This window comes from Mus musculus, chromosome 2 (assembly GCF_000001635.26).
Source record: "Mus musculus strain C57BL/6J chromosome 2, GRCm38.p6 C57BL/6J".
Classification (NCBI taxonomy): domain Eukaryota; kingdom Metazoa; phylum Chordata; class Mammalia; order Rodentia; family Muridae; genus Mus; species Mus musculus.
Window position 1 is genome coordinate 10,093,756 of NC_000068.7, and position 17,200 is coordinate 10,110,955.

At 43.4% G+C, this 17,200-nt stretch overlaps 1 protein-coding gene across 1 annotated transcript in view; it reads right to left on the reverse strand.

Annotated features, from left to right (window-relative positions):
• Positions 1–835: 835 nt before the first annotated feature.
• The window catches only part of Itih2 (inter-alpha trypsin inhibitor, heavy chain 2), a 36,093-nt gene continuing 19,728 nt past the window's right edge, over positions 836–17,200 (reverse strand). The window contains exons 10-21 of the mRNA NM_010582.3: positions 16,640–16,808; positions 15,726–15,851; positions 12,898–13,079; positions 11,865–12,050; positions 11,387–11,526; positions 9,030–9,199; positions 8,320–8,457; positions 4,699–4,812; positions 4,147–4,345; positions 3,322–3,494; positions 2,696–2,807; positions 836–1,146 (exon numbers count right to left, since the gene is read on the reverse strand). Coding sequence (NP_034712.2) covers positions 999–1,146; positions 2,696–2,807; positions 3,322–3,494; positions 4,147–4,345; positions 4,699–4,812; positions 8,320–8,457; positions 9,030–9,199; positions 11,387–11,526; positions 11,865–12,050; positions 12,898–13,079; positions 15,726–15,851; positions 16,640–16,808 — 1,857 coding nt within the window. The 3' untranslated portion in view covers positions 836–998. The remainder of the gene's footprint in view (positions 1,147–2,695; positions 2,808–3,321; positions 3,495–4,146; positions 4,346–4,698; positions 4,813–8,319; positions 8,458–9,029; positions 9,200–11,386; positions 11,527–11,864; positions 12,051–12,897; positions 13,080–15,725; positions 15,852–16,639; positions 16,809–17,200) is intronic.

Here is a 17,200-nt window from a genome sequence, read left to right on the forward strand (position 1 = left end):
TCCACTAAGATGTATTTTTCTCAAATAAGGTTGCCAACCATTTAAGGTAAAATGCACATTTAATTGGTTTCATGGTAACTCTGTGATTGATACTTGAGCCAAGCTTGTGAACACAGGAGACAAAAAAGATGGTTAATTTGCCTGCCTCACGAATAGCAGCTCTGTGTTAGCTGGCTGAGATCTCAATTGTTCATACTGTGTCTAACTAAATAGCAAGTTATCCGTTCTTAGGACCCTCTAAAGAAGTCTTGCTTACAGGGAAAGCTGGGGTTTTGTTTTGTTTTGTTTTTTTTCAACTGTTGCCATTAACTTGATTTCCTTCTTCGAAATGCAAGATTGATTATTCATTTAAAATGGAAAATGAGTCACCAAAGTTCTGGTCTCAAGAGAGATTATATACAAACAGTTAGTTCCTGATAAAGTTACTCTTGCAGGTGATGAATATTGAAATACCAACTATTAAAGTTATTTCCCCTGAGTTACATGTACAGAGTTGATTTTTATAGAACTATTCTATAGAACTGTGACCCCAGTTTTTACACATAAACATATCTCCCATGTGGACAATACTATCCCTGCAACGGAGCTCAGTGTTAACCTCTATTATAAAGCAACCATGAAGACATAATGGTCCCTGTTTATTTCTGTGTTCACCCAAAGTCTCATAATTGACCCTCCTGTGAAGTGACAGTAAGTGATCCCCAGTGCTGAGGTGACATTTAACAGGAAGTGGAGTTTCACAGTATAGCCCAGTTCCTGGACTTGACCTCACTGGCCGCTTGACTCACCAACCAGGTTCTGGGTTACTGATTAACACACCATCCGAAAACAAATCCCTGAGCCTTTTTTGCAAATATTTATTTTTCTCCGGTGGGTTAGCAGGCCTTTTAGGCCACTATAATATCTGCGTTTATTTTGAGTTGCTGAAACGGGGGAGTAACTGCAAAAAGTATCAAGGGAGAAAAGGATACACATACAGTTTCCAAAACTATAAGCCATTAAGGCCGCTTGAGAAAGCTGTAGAGCTGAGGCACAAAATAATCCTTATAATGTCCATCGATGAAACCTTTCCCACTGTTGTGTACAAACCAGCAGGGAACGTCTGTTCCAAACACGATATCCGTCCTGTAGTCCTTCTGCAGGCCTCTGGAAGGAAGATGGCGCATAGGATTAGAGAGGAGACAACACAGTGACAGGACATAGCTGGGAACAGCCCTTGCTCCTGTTCTGTGTGCCTTTCTTACTATTTCTACCCACCCTCTACATCTTCCCTGCCACCCCCGCCAAGTTAAAAGAAATGTCAGTGTCTAGGGTTGGTCCTAAAACACAGTATAACCGGTGTGCACTCAAACAACTAAGACAGTCCTCCGAGAAGTTGGTCTCTGTGGATTCCTCCAGCAGTGCAACAGTAGCAAATGACTAGTAAAGATGGAGAAACTAAAACTCAGCACTGTGGACCCACCGTGCTCCCCGCCCTGACAAATCTGAGGCACCCCCTCAGTTTGTGGTTGTGTTTAAGGGTGACGCCAGCAATTAGTGAGCAAATTCAAGTTTTCCCCTTGGAGGATGAAGAAGATTGATATTTTGAAATACATGCAGCACACTGCCTTAAAAGAATGGAGTGGGGGGCTGGAGAGGTGGCTCAGTGGTTAAGAGCACCGACTGCTCTTCCGAAGGTCCTGAGTTCAAATCCCAGCAACCACATGGTGGCTCACAACCACCCGTAATGAGATCTGACGCCCTCTTCTGGTGCATCTGAAGACAGCTACAGTGTACTTAGATATAATAATAAATAAATCTAAAAAAAAAAAAAAAGAATGGAGTGGGGCCGTTCGGTTTCATTTCCGAATCGGCAGGTCTCGGGCTTGCAGGAGGTGAAGAGGCTCAGTGTTTGCCCTTTGTCATAGAAAACACGGTTTGTTATGGAACTGCCTGTGCTGTACGGCGATTGCTGAGTGGGTCTCACCATTTCTCCATGCTTACTGATGTCTGTTAATAACCCACTATTTTCTGTCTGGTAAGCCAACACCATTTGGGTGATATAATCAGAAGCCACCATTAGACTTCATGTGTCTGCTCTGTGATGGCATGCAGCATACATAATTTGAGATTTAATTATGACTGCAAAGTTACATTTTAACTATGTGGAAGATGACGGCATTTCTGTACTGTTATTTCTAATAAGGAAAATTAATTGCTTTATAAAATATCAAAAAGACAAAAATGCTTCAAAATTCTATCAAATGAGGCACAAGGGAGACAATTGAACAAGAAGGAGGGGACTGAAATTCAAAGATTAATAGTTTACACTCAGAGTGCTAAATTCCCACTTTGAAATGAAGCTCATGGATGTGATATATGTAAAAAAAACTACCCATGTTCAAGAGGCTTTTACATAATAATACACATGCCTTCTCTAGAACTGTGCCTCCTGGACATTTTATGATCTCTTCCTTTGGTCAACTGTTTTAATTACTCAGTTTCTGACCGCAGGGCTCTAACATTCGGATGAGAGCACTAGATTAATTCACCTTGCCATTTCGTGATGTGTACGCACATACATGTGGTCATGATTTGCATTTAGTCTGGGCTATCTGACATGTCCTCTGGCTAACATTGTATGTGCATGTATTGCCAGTGACTTGAGAAGTTTGACAGCATGCCAGGTGGCTTTTCTTATTAGTCCAGGACCTACCTGGTGACAGTCAGCTTATGTCCTTTCACCTCCATGCTTGCCTCGGGTTTTCCCGGCTCCTTTCCGGGTCTCTCATTGAAGATGTGGATGGCTGGCTCCTGCATGAACTGGCCTAATGACACAAAGCATAGACATGAATTTACATGGACTCCAAGGCCTGTCACTGGGCTCGAGCAGCATACTGATCTGCCCTGCAGAATCTCTTTATACTTGATGCCAGTTTACTAGACCATCAGTGAATAACTACCCACGTGATGGCAGCAGGCTGGGAAGGTATTATAGAGTGTAGCTGAGATCATAGATGCAGAGTGGTTTGAGGTGTCACATGCTTATGTCTGAAGTCTTCTTAAAGTATCTGATGTTATGGAGTCTACTTGTCACAGACTTCCTAAACCAAGTCACCTCTCTTTGGTCACACAAACAAAAAACCTTAGTGTAAATTTTAGCCTGTTTTATCCCTTGTCCTAAGTTGCCACTTTTGTGTCATTGGGCAGATGGTGTTGGCCATAATGTTCCCAAGCCATCCTGTCACGCTAGGCTCTCTGCTCTCATGGCCTTACCTGCCACCTTCCCAGCTTCTAACCATAATCCAAGTCTCCCGCATGCTGACAGTCGAAATACAGTACCTAACAGTCCATGCACTCTAGGTGAGAACTTGTCTATGGGGGGAGCGTAGATCCCCAGGAAGTCCACGTTAACTGGGTGCTTCCTCCACACACGATGCAGCAGAACGGAAAAGAACAGCTCTTTATTCAGGGTGAGAGTCACAGATTTTTCTTTCTTCACAGAGATGAGCACCCTATGGGAAAGCCAACATTGAACGAGTTTCTAGATGATTTCAGAGCTCTCTCTCTCTCTCTCTCTCTCTCTCTCTCTCTCTCTCTGTGTGTGTGTGTGTGTATGTGTGTGTGTGTGTGTGTGTGTGTGTGTTTATGTGCCCACCCATGTATGTATGCATACATACTAGTGGAGATCAGAAAAAGACAACTTGCAGGCTCTCTTCTCTCCCTCCACTTTGTGGGTCCTGTCTGAGATTGAATTCAGGTAATATAACAAACTCTCGGGTCCTCCAGCGAGGGCTTCACTGCATGTGGGCTGTCTAAAACGGTCAGTGGCCAGGCCCTAGCTGGGAAGATACTCTTGCATAAAATACAATCATACCATTTGGAGCATACTTGATGTAGTCAGCTCCAGATCCCAATGCGCAGGTCTGCTTGCATATACTGAGCACTTACTGTTGCTTCTCACTGAGCCTTGTCAGTGAGACACGGTGAACACTGAAAACAATTCCTGGACCCAGGGATACCCCAGTGCAAGAGAAGAGCCACCCTGAACCTCAGCGTCCTTGTATCTAAAAGGACGGCTGGATGATCTCTCTGAGGTTGAGGCTGGGCTTGCTTCTGCAGCCGTGTCCCAAGGGCTGATGGGAACGGAGGTGGAACACTACTTGCCTCGAGTTTCCAAGATGAGCTGTGTCGGACCAGGACAGTCGAGATGTAGAGGAGCCAGAGCTCAGGGTGATGGTCTCGGTGCTGATTTCTATCTTCATGCCTTCCTTTTGGAAATAAAACCCCAGTTTTCCAAAGTAGGTGCTTAGCTTTCCATTCTCTGCCCTCTTGGCGCCGATAAGCTGACCGTTGACTACAATCCCTGTAAAGGAAAACATGCTTTCTCCTCTGGGCCCCAGGAGTGGGCACCACAGTTTGTATTTATAAAGCCTGGCAAGTCAACAATGTCATAATACAAATATTTTTCCTTTACGAGATATTTTAAAGTTAATATTTTTTTATAAAATAAAACATCAGCTAGCTTGTGCTCAGAATAGGTATTTTTAAGTTATACTTGCTTGACGTGATATATATATATAAGTTTCTTACTAGTTATAGCACTTTTAAAAGCTATAGTCTATCTAATGGGGTGAGAAAAAACGAATCCAGGTGGACACAAGGAAGTCTAGCCGTCATGCGATGAGTTGCTGCAAATGGAATCTGCTCTTATGTTACCTGATTCTGGGTCAGACACCAGGCTTAGGATTTTCCCAGGTTCTGAGTCAATATTGAAACAAATATTCCTTTTGCTTTTGGGCAGGTAAATGATGAAGTGGGGGTCATTTTCCACTAGAAAATAGACAAGAAAAATAAAAACAAAATTATAAAAAGGAAGCTGATTTTTGTCACTGTTGCTTACTGAGACAGGATCTAACTTCGCAGCACGGGCTGTCCTTGAACTTGTGATTTTACTGTCTCAGCCTCCAGAAGGCAAGATTGTAATCCATTACGTTACCTCCTGCCCCTTGCTTTCATCTCACACTACACAGTTCATTTCAGGTGGTTAATGAAGACTTGGTTCATCGGTCAATGTCAAGGCTGGGCACTAGAGGGCACTGTTGAGGTATGAAACAATGGCTCCTTTGGAAAAGATTTATGGCAAAATTTTCCTTCTATATAAGTACGGTACTTATGGTGGTTTGAATAATATTGCTCCCCACCCCCACCCCAGGATCCTATATTTGAATGCTTAGTCACCAGGGAGTTGAAATACTCGAGAAGGATTGGGAGATGTGGCCTGTTGGAGGAAGTGTGTCACTGGCAGGTTGGGCTTTGAGGTTTCAAAAGAGAAAGCCTGGCCCAGTAGCTCTCTCCCTGCTGGCTGCAGACTGCAGATCCAGATGTGAACTCTCAGCAACTTCTCTAGCACCCTGTCTGCCTGCATGCTGCCATACTCCCCGCCGTGATGATGTGTTTCTAGGCAATGGAACGCCTCCTTACACCAATCAGTGTAGCTTTAACTTTTGATAGGGTTGGAAGTGGATCGAAGATCTCCATGTCAACAGTATATATTCCTGAAATCCTAAGATTTATGGGCCAAGCACTAGTTAGACTTTATTGGATGTCTAGATATGAGAATCTTGCTTTATAATTACCCTATAGCCATTACTCCATAATACAGGTGAGATAACTGAGAGCAGAGAAGTCAGTGTACAGCCAATGTTTACATTGGAAGAATTTGACCCCAGGACCATCTGATTCAGGGGCAGCCTTTTTGTTGCATCAAATAGCAGACTAGACATATGGAAGAAGCCTTGTGGTCTTAGGAACGCCGTTTTAAAATAGGCTGTCTTGTCCTTTTTTGCTGCAAAAACTTTCCTTTGAAAAGTGACAGTGTGTGGGGTCCATGTAGTGAGTGGACAGTGTGATGTCCATGCTGGACACCATAGCATGTCCTGCTCTTGGGAGCCATTCACCACACAAGCCCTGCACACTGATCTTCCACTCAGGGTTCCTGCTCAGGAGTGTAGCTATAAGGAGCATTATCATCAACAAAAGGGAAACAGCAAATCATTCAGGTCCCACAACGAACATTATTGGAGATAAGCCACAGAAAGTGAGATGAGGCCACTTAACATGGTCACCCGGGTCCTTGCTGTTGCTTGTAACAAAACGATGCTTGGTGTATGTAATAAACAATCGGAGCCTTTCTTTCTCTTTCCTCTCCCTCTCAGCTGCACTGTGATAGGACGCATAGGACAGTGCACACACAAGGCATGTGCTCTCCCATGTAGTGACATCCTCAGCCGTTCTCTTGTGACATGGGGTATTGCTCTGTGTCCACGTTGGCCTCAAACTCACAGTTCACCTGCCTTCACCTTGAATGCTGGGATTACAGGTGCCACCCACTCAGTCTAGAGTTCATTTTGAAACATCATTTATTTCGTTTTAATTTTAAGTAATTAATTTTGGAGACAGGGTTTCCCTGTATAGTCCAAGTCAGCCTTGCATCTACAATCTAAGATGTCAGTTCTGAAGATTATCCACTTTGTGTGTGTGTGTGTGTGTGTGTGTGTGTGTGTGTGTGCACATGTGTATGTGTTCGTGCAGTGTATGTGTGTGTGTACATATGGGCCTGTGTTCTAACAAGTATATAGAGTTCAGAGGGTTACTTGTGGTAGTCTGTTTTCTCCTGCCATGCAGGTTTCAGGACTGAACTCAGGATATTAAGCTTGTTAGCAAGTGCCTTCATCCTTGGAGACACCTCACTGGGCCATCTGAAGATGTTTTCTAAATAGGAGAGTCTATTCAAGAGAACCTAGGGATCTTACATTAACAACAGGAAGTAGCCTTCTGTTTTCACTTCAAACATCCACATACTGCTGAGCAGTGGGACCTTCCCTTAGGACAGAAGCCTGGAGTGCTGTGAGGATGTCCAAAGTCCATTCTCTAAGAGAGAGATGTTGCAAAGCACATACATACACACTGCAGGGGCTGCCTCATGGCCTGCACACACACACACACACACACACACACACACACACACACACACAGAGTCAGGGTATGGGCTTTAGCGGGGAAACCCGGGCAAACCCTCAGCTCATTAGCTTTCTGTCAACTTTGACAAGCAGCAGCCATAGAGGTGGCAGTGAGCTACACGCTGTTTGCCTCCTAGCTTTGCTGTGGCTAATGCTCCTGGTGTTCCGATCACGGTGATAACAGTTGCCTAGGTTACTTCCCAGTGACTTGAAGACCTTGCTTGTTGAAGCCACTGACTCTTACCTTGAAAACATACAGGTATGTGATGGGTGACTTTATGATGCCAGAGGGCCATCACTCCATCTTCCGATGATGTGAATACCCCCGTTTTCTGAATGTGTATCTCCTAACGGCCTCTGGAATCTAATTGTGTGTTTGTAAACCACAGATCCCTCCAACTCTTCCCCACACAGTAATTACCATTTCTCTGCCCTATACATATCTTCAAGCCCTAGGGCATGTGGCTTTGAGACCTGTATCATGTCCCATGTCTCCTCATGTTTTGCCACAGCATGAGTAAGCATTATCTTTTTTGCAAAGCTTGTCACTTCGGTAATTGACCGAGTGTGTGTGGTTACCATTTCTGTAAACTCTGGGGCAACAGCAGGAGCTGCACTTACTGTTACGTCCTCCAGGTGGCACCTCTGTCTCACACGTTGAAAGGGAATGTGTCCATTGTGTACTGAAAGTGTACAGTTGCACCTCAGCGCCCAACCTCTAACAAATATATGTTAGTGGCTTTTGAATGATCACATCTATGGGCCATGCCTCCCACATGCATGTGACAATGAATGCATTTGGGTCAAAACAAACAAAACGATAGTTCTTACTCAATGATAACATCCATGTATTGAGCAACTAGTAACTGCTTAACCAATTGAGGCTATTCACCAAATGTGAAGCGGCACTCCACCAATGCATTCCCACAAGAAGAGAATCTCTTCTATTCCAGAGAGGTTGCCTCATGCACTTGGAAAGAGTGTGAGGTATGGGTTTGTCTCCACGCAAATTCATATTCCAAGCCCTACACCTCAACATATGATGGTATCTAGACATGGAACCCTTCAGCGGGTCATTAGGTGTCCATGATGTCAGAGAATGAAGCCCTGATGCTTTCAGCACCCAACAAGAAGAGACACCAGACGTGCCCCAGCTACTTCGTTACGGCACTGCAGTAAGCACACGGGGCTTTTGACTCCCCATAGAAGGCAACAAGGCCTGTAAAAGTCAGCTAGCTTCTCAAGACATGGAGATCCTATTCATTGATGGAAATTCACACAGGGGTCTGATGGGTTAAAAAGGGAGAAATGCTTTTACCTTGATTCAAATGAGTAGGTGGAGTAGACTCAAGTGGCTTCGCTCCGACTGCAAGCATGGCCGACATTGGTGTCGGAGATGGGTTGGCCCATGATGGGATGGGACCCGAGGCAACCTTGGTGCCATAATACAGTGCGCCTGCGTAGAAGAACTGCCCCCATTAGTTCCCATGTACTCTTCCATAGAAATTGCACTCAGTTTAAATAATTTGACTTTTGCATCCTCTTTCCCAACCAAAGGTTCTCAACTAAGGTTTCCTCTTCTCATATGTGTGTGTGTGTGTGTGTGTGTGTGTGCGCGCGCGCGCGCGCGTGTGTGCAGTGCTAAGTATCAAACCCAGGGTGTTGAGCGTGCAAGGTCACCCACAGCCTCTCTTTAGTCAAAGTTTCCCTCCTCTTGTTCCCTCTAGTATCCAATTCTTCCAGTATCTAGTACTATAAATAGATCTGCGAGAAAGAACCCCTCTGCTGGGCATAGTGACACATGCCTGCAATCCTAGCCCTCAGAAAGTGGAGGCAGGAGGGCCAGGAGTTCAAGGTCATCCTTGGCTAAATAGAGAGCTGGTACCATCATGTTCACTGGCAAAACTAAACTTAAACCTGGACACTTACGGACACAGGTGGAAGCAAAAAGTGGATGGGAGATGGGACATCAACACAAGACAAGAAGGCCACTCCATCTTGTTGCCCCATAAGGACCCAAGTACTGACCTGAGCAGCAGGAGTGGTCCTGTGGCGGGGAGTCAGCCAGCATGCGTTCATCTCCAGCATCATTCTCTATCACCATGGCAGTAAGCGGAGTCACGATGTGATGGTCTAGAGACATCTGCAGGATTGTTTTGGTGATTTTCCTTTTGATGGCAGCAGTAGGAGCCAGACTTCTGCATTCAGAGGGTAGATATTGAAGAACATCACCATATACCAGGGTGAACTTGGGCCCCAAACCTCTTTACTCCCCCTTCTGATAGTCACCCAACACCTGAGCACAGAGTGGGGATGCCTAAGACAAGAGAGAAACAGAACCAACTGGTTTCATGAGCCTCAGTAGTTTATCCAGCCATGTGGTCTCTAGTTTTTGAAATGGTGTTTTCTTGCTTTATGTATGCATGTCTGTATGCATGTATATATATATGTGCGTGAGTGCATGCACGCCTCTGTGTGTGTGTGTGTGTGTGTGTGTGAATGCACACATGTGCCCTAATGCCTGTGTGAAAGTCAGAGAACAACTTGTGTGGGTTGCTTCGCTCCTGCCATGGTGTAGGAGCTCAAGAACAGACTCAGGTGGACACGCCTTGCCACAAGCAGGTTCATCTGCTGAGCCACCTCACTGCCCCCAAGGGATCAGTTTTAAAGACTTTATCTTTCAGAATAGTTTTAGGTTCATGGTGAAATTGAGTGAAAGGTACTGAGAGTGTCTCCACGTACCCTACCGACCCGTAGCCTCCTGGATTACAGATGTCTTGTACAGATGTTCTTGTGTGCATGTGTGACCACAGGTGAAGCATATACAGGTGTATTGACATACAGGTAAGTGGCTTACACTGGCATTTGCGTGTATATCTCGTGAGTAGATACGACAGACCTATCGTTGCAGAAATGTTCCATTCTACACATTCCCTGAAATCCTAGAAACCACTGATCTTCCTACAGGGCTTTACAAACCAATATTTAATGTCCAGAGCAACTTCTTTATGCTTTTGAGTAGAGCCAATGTACTTCTGTCCAAGGGACAGGATTATTTCTTTCTTGCTTCAAAACCACAGCTTATAGCTACGTGTATTTTTTAAATAGAACCTTAATGACATCAGGAATCTTCTCTGGGAGTTCCGTTATATGATCGTCCTTATAATCTAGTTCAGTGACCTTGGTCCATCTTCCTGAGGATCCTACCCAGCAGGTCGGGTGAGAGCTTTGCAATGAGTTTTATCAACTATCCCCATGAGGCTCTGGTGCAAGTGTTTTTTTAATAACAGGATGTGATGTTAGGGCTTTGAAATGCAGCTCAGCTGAGAAGCCAGTGATGGCCTAAGTATCAAAGAGCCGTTCCTTGGGGGCATTGTAGCCACACAGTCAAATGCAAATGGACTATTGACATGCACAGCAACATGGCTGAACCTAACAGTCATCCGGCTGAGTGAAAGTCAGAAAGGGGTTGTATGGCTGTGTATGGTTTTAGCAACAGACAAAACCAATCAATGATGATACGAGGCAAAAGCAGTGGCTTCCTCTGGATGCAGTAAAGGAGAGCAAGGCGACCTTCAGTAGTTCTAGCATTTATAGCAGAATGGTCATAGATACAGGTGGTATAGAGATAGAGAGGATAGATACAAGTATAGGTATACATATACAGACAGATATAGATATCTTCAATGTATATGTGTATACATACATGTATATAAACCACATACTTCAAATCCATGCACTCCCAACGTCTCACATATGTTGCATTTAAATTTTAAACATTTTAACTTTTTAAAAATGTATACAGGCGTTTTGTCTGCATGTATGTTTCTGTGTACCACACATGTGCAGTGCCCACAGATACCAGACGATGGCACTACATTCCCTGAACTGAAGTTAGAGGTGCCACGTGGGTGCTGAGAGTTGCACCCAGTCCTCTGGAAGAGCAGACAGTTGCTGAGTTGTGTCTTCAGGCTCCTCGTTCCATTTTAATCAAAAAACAAGGACAAGGAGGAGGAGGAGGAGGAGGAGGAGGAGGAGGAGGAGGAGGAGGAGGAGGAGGAAGAGGAGGAGGAGGAAGAGGAGGAGGAGGAAGGAGAAAAGAGAAGAAGAAATAACTCAGCTTTCATTAGAGTGCTGTGAACAAGTCAGTAATAATCCAATCCCTCCATTAATTTGATACCTTTCTTGGTTCCAAATACTCCTTGTTCATGATTTCAAATGTCCCATTTGCTGTTTGGTTGGAAGTATGGGAATTGTACCCAGAGTCTTGTATGTTCTAGGCAAAGGCTTTCATGCTAAGCTACATCCCCATCCCTGACCTCAAATATTGTAGATAGACATTTCATGTTTATAAATTTTCATGGTGTACGCTCGTCTTGCCTTACCTCTCTGCTAGTAGTTGGTTGATGGTGAGATAGGCCCACAGCTTCTTGGTGAAGTCAGGGTCTGCATGCTTGTCCTTTGACAGAAACTCCTCCAAGTCATCCATCTGGCTCAGGGTTTCCAAGACCAATTCTGTGTTAGCCTGGACAATGGGAGCATCAGTTAAAGAACATCCAGGATCAGAATTACAGTCAACTCATCTGCTGTAAATGCACTTGGGGGTTATACAAGGAAGAGAGCCTTGACTGGATAGGCTTAGTGCACAAACTCCAGAGACTGGGCTTGGGTTTGGGTGAAAAAAATGAGGTTCTTAGAGAATGGTTGAAAAGATGGCAGAGATGCACCACGCCTTCTTTTTGAACTCTTGCTTCTGTTCTACGCAAGTGCTGGGGGAAGCAGAATGTTAGCTTGTTAACACAGAGACGGAGTGCACCAGGGGACCAGTTAGTATTTCTAGAATAAGCAGCGAAGCAAAAGTACCGAAGTTGCCGTGATGATGCTCTGGACTTCTGTCAGTTTGCTGGGATCAAATTTCCCTGCCACCACGATCTCAGAACCTCCGAAGTAGTTGTGGAAATTGTTTTGGGTGACATCTGTTACTGATGCCTGCGGGTAGTTAAACTGAACATTTCTGAGCAGTGGAGTAGAGACCTGGTTGTAAAATTTCTAGAAGTCATAGGAAAGGAAAAAAAAAAAAACCAACACAAACAGTTATTTTCATACCACTTTGTAGATCTAAAGTATTTCCCCCCTGAGGCTTCTCAATATGTAGCAGATATCTCTTAATTTATTTGCAGGGATCTCTGGGACACCCATTGTCATGAACTCTGGGCAGGAAGACAAAAACATACTGTTAGGAAATTACCTACAGTTTAAGAGTTAGTTAGGATCAGAAAAGAAAGCTTGTGGCATTTATAATTAAAGCTATCTGGGTTGAAATGACCTGAATCAGAACCATATCTTCTAGGTAGCCCAAGCTTCCAATGCTATTTCTGGCATTGGCACAATTTGGTTGTCCATTTAATAAACACAAGAATCATAAAAAAGGATATGAAGCTAATTATTTGCTAGTTTCAAGTCAGTCACCATTTCTTTTTCTTTCCTCTCTCTCTCTCTCTCTCTCTCTCTCTCTCTCCCTCCCTCCCTCCCTCCCTCCTTCCTTCCTTCCTTCCTTCCTTCCTTTCTTACTTTTTTCTGTGATGGACAAGAAAATTAAAAGGTAACTGATAGTGAACTTGAGAACTCCCGTGGGAGCCCGTGGGAACCCCGTGAGAGCCCCATGGGAACCCTGTGGGAGCCCCGTGGGAGCCCGGTGGAAGCTCTGTGAGAAGCCCTGCGGGAAGCCCCCTGGCTTCGGAATGGCCATTCTAACTGTACAGAACCTCATAGAGTTTAGGACTGAGAAACTGCTCAGTGGCTTCCTTAAACTAACAGTGGGAGGGTTTTGTGTATCAATTAGAATAAAGTTATTTTACTTAAAAATCCAATAAAATAGGGAGAAAAGGAATGTTACCTTGAGCTGAGAGGATGTGTCCTGGTTCCCGTAGATCCGTTGAGCAATACCACGATTTTCATTGGACAGCCTCTTCAAAAAATCATAGTCGACATCAAATCCGATTCCCAAACTAAACAGGGAGATGTTATCTTGGATGCTCTGCTTCACATTTTTCTGAATTTTGGACAATTTTAGTTCCCCTAGAATTGGTGGTGACAGAAAGGCAAAAGGAACCAGTAAGAAGAGGTTAATCTTCAAAACCCGAGCAAAACTAAAACTGGCCTCCGATCCACCAAGTCAAAGCTTAGAACTTTTAAAATGGACACTCTCTTTCATGAAGGTTTGAAGTTGCAGCAATGGTGCTTAGCAACATTCCTTGGGTATGGAGGCATATTGGAAACAACTCAAAACAGGTCCCCCATAAAGGAACTTGGTTAAAGTATGGTGCAACTGAGCTGGGAAAGCCTATGCAGCCACTCTACATATTCATAGTCAACAATCTCAAAAACATTCCAATGTTTTATTAGCATACATTATTTTATGTAACAATGAGTTTTATTGTGGCATTTTTTACACACACATAATGTATTTCAGGCAAATTCTCCTTGTTATCATTTTTTGTCACTGCCCATTCCTGCTGATCTCTTTTCTTCTTCCAACTAGCCACTCCTCTACTTTCACGTTCAAAGACACTGCATTTTGTTTCTGTCAGAGAGAGAGAGAGGTCTGCTTATGTGTGAGTGAGCAGGTGTGCAAGCCTCAGACATGCATGCTCAGACACCCGAGCTCTTCCCGTATTGTTTTCCACCTTATTGCCTCGACCCTGCGCCTCCCACTGAACTGGAAACTTGCTGTGTTGGTGAGGCAGGCTGGCCAACAGCTCCTGAGACTCTCCTGTTTCTGTCCCCACAAGGCTTTCTCTGTGTTTCCTGGAACTCATTCTAAAGAGTAGGCTGGCCTCAAATTCAGAGCTCCTCTTGCCTCTGCTGCCCGTGTGCTGAGATTAAAGCTGTACAGCGTCCCCACCACTATGTCCAGTTTTTAATGTGCATGGATTCTGAAGATTCAAACACAGATCTTGTTGCTTGTATAGTAAGTACTCCCCCCCCCCCCCCCGCAGCCATTTCCTCAGCCCCATCAAAGGTATTTAAATTTAAAAACATTTATTTAATTTATGAGTAAGAACAATGTCTGCATGCATGTATGTGCACTGCATGTATGTGCACAATATATGTGCCTAGTGACCTTAGAGGTCAGAAGAGGACATCAGATGCCCTGGAACTGGAGTGATGGCGGTGAGACACCTTATAGGTGCTGGGAATCAAACCCAGGTTCACTGCAAAAAGCAAGTGCTTTTGACCACCGAGCCATCTCTCCAGTTCTTTAAAGTTGGTTGTTTTTTTGTTTTTTTTTTTTTAAGATTTATTTGTTTTATATAGGTGAGTACACTGTAGTTGTCTTCAGACACACCAGAAGAGGGCATCAGATCCCTGTGAGCCACCATGGGGTTGCTGGGATTTGAACTCAGGACCTCTGGAAGAGCAGTCAGTGATCTTAACGACTGAGCCATCTCTCCAGCCCCGAGGTTTTTTTGTTTTTGTTTTTGTTTTTTTTTAAGAAAAATCAAAGTAAACGGATGCATGTAGGATAATCGTATGTGTAATGCATACATCCTTACGTATATATGTATATATACATACACACACAAATATGTCCATAGAGTAAAACAGGGATGTAGTCATGCCTAAGGAAGCGAGAAGCCAGAGATGTACTCCAGCGCAGAAGATGAGTGACTAGGAAATCAGAGCACGGAACAGGCATAACATATATTTGTGTGCGTGTGTGTGTGTGTGTGTGTGTGTGTGTGTGTGTGTGTACAATTTCCTTTTATTCTTTATGATATTATTCAAAACTTACATTTTAAAAACTACAAGATATAAATGGAGAAAAGAGGGACTCTACCACAAACACATAACAATTGCTTGGGTTGGTGTCAGCGCTAATGAATGGGGGTGCTCCTTCTCCTTCTAAAGCCTCTGCTGCCACTGTGATCATTGCCTCCCTCCCACACTCCTCTCTTATTTGTCTGTACAGCATGGGTTACACACCGTCCCTGTGCACACAGCAAGGCATCCATGGCCGTACCACCTGGCATCCATTATTTCTAATTCTCGCCAATATGAAGGCGCTCATAAAATAACAGCAGGTAATAGAAACAGGGAGATGCTGAAACCATTTTGTAGATAAGGAAAAAAATGATTTATTGAAAGGTTGTCCAAGCCAGCAGTCATTTCTCCCATGGCAGCTGGAAAGGAAGCAAAGAACAATAGAGACTACATTCCTGTGGGAACTGAGATAAATACGTACCATTCTCCACTCCCATCTACCATCTCCCCAGACCTAATGCTGAAGAAATACAGGCATTTGCCTTCCCATGTCAGCAGCTCTCACAATATAGATGAGAGTGCAGCCCTACTTTTCTGAGCCTGTTTTGTGGGGGGAGAAACAGAGGCATTCAAGAGCAATGTCTGGTTAACAGTGCTGCTGAAATGGTATCCTTTCCTGCTTTTGCACATTTCTATATATTTATTTCCTTTGACTTTCATTTTTATTTCTATGCCATACCCTTCACCTTTCATTAGCTCTCCTCAGGCAAAGGCAAATCTCACACAATATTTTTTTTTTTAAAGATTGCTCTTGGGTGCTTCTGCGTCAGGAGACTTCCTTGCAGAAGCCAGGGTTTAAAATGTTTTAGAAATGTACATAGATGCCATTACAGTTCCCACATTAAACAAATAACACTCTTCCAAGCAACAGTGAAGACATTTGTCAAAACAAATACTTGCCTACGGTTGGATCTCCATCAGAAACCAAAATGATCAGAGAGACTGAGTCGGGGTTCAGCAATCCCATGTTACTGGCTTCATTCAAAATGAAAATTGCTCGAAGCAGTGCCTCGTTGATATTCGTGCCTGTTAAAATAATATAATGTGTACTCTCATGTGCACACACACAGACACACACACACATCATAACTTGGACTCATGTTCATCTGTCTAACTTCTTATACATAATTTTCTCAATATTAAATTCACTTGACTGCTTTCAAAGTAACAATTTCTTAATCATTAAGATCTGACAGTGCAATAAATAGTTTACTTTAAACTATCCCCTTTGAGGTAAATAAACCCTTTAGTGCATTGGTCTGTCATCTTGTAAGGCAACAAATTTAAGGAATCAAAATGACCTTGCTGAAATTCTCTGGAAGATATTTATATTTCACACACACACACACACACACACACACACACACACACACACACTCATACATACATACATACATACATACATCACATAGTTAATAAGGAAGCCTAGAATGACTTACTAAACAGTTTTCCACAAAATGTTTAAAGACATGTGTGATCAGTATTGTGTCTTATTATTTCTCCACCAATACTATTCAATTCTTTAAAAATCAATACATATATTTAAAGAAGATTACAGCAGATTGGGCAAATACTAGATTGGTAGAGAATAACAATTCTTGGTTGTTGTTGTTGACAGGCTTCACTGTGTACTTGATGCTGGTCTTGAACTAGCGGTAGCTCAGGGGACACTGAACTTTCACATCTACTTCATTGTTCTAAGCGCTAAGATTATAATACCTGACACTACACTCAGCAGGGGCTATGAGTCTTGTGAGAACCTAGACTGAACTTTTTAGAAGTTTCCCTGTAGGCTTTGAAGCAAATCCACTCACCTCCACTAGGCTGAATTTTCTCAATGTATCTCTTGGCATCTGCAATTTGTGTTTTAGTAGCTGAAACTAAATCATTTCTCCAGGTTCGAACATTATGGTTGAAATCAACCACAGAGAATTGGTCGTCTGTTCTTAGGTCATCCAATATCGTCTTCATTGCCTCCACAGTCTATTTCAAAAGAGAACCGAGTGAGGTCTCATCACATACAATTCAAGTCAAAGAAGGAAGCAACAGGCCCACCACCAGCCCCATTTATCCTCCAAGTACTGACTCAAGTGTTATAATAAATGGACTGTCAATCAGAGATAGTCAACAGTCAAATCTTGGTATTGAACCCATATATGCATACACATATTTTTTTTGCTGGAATTCTTATTATGCATTAATGATCTTGCACCCTGCTACCTCACACTCAAAGTTATGATACCCAAAGAAATACTGACATCATTTACAATTTATACTCAGAATAGTTCAGAGATATATTTTTCTCCTTCTCAGGCCCTTGGTAGAAGACTAGAAATTTATTTTTCCCTATTCAAAGGCTTTTCAAAATGTGAGAT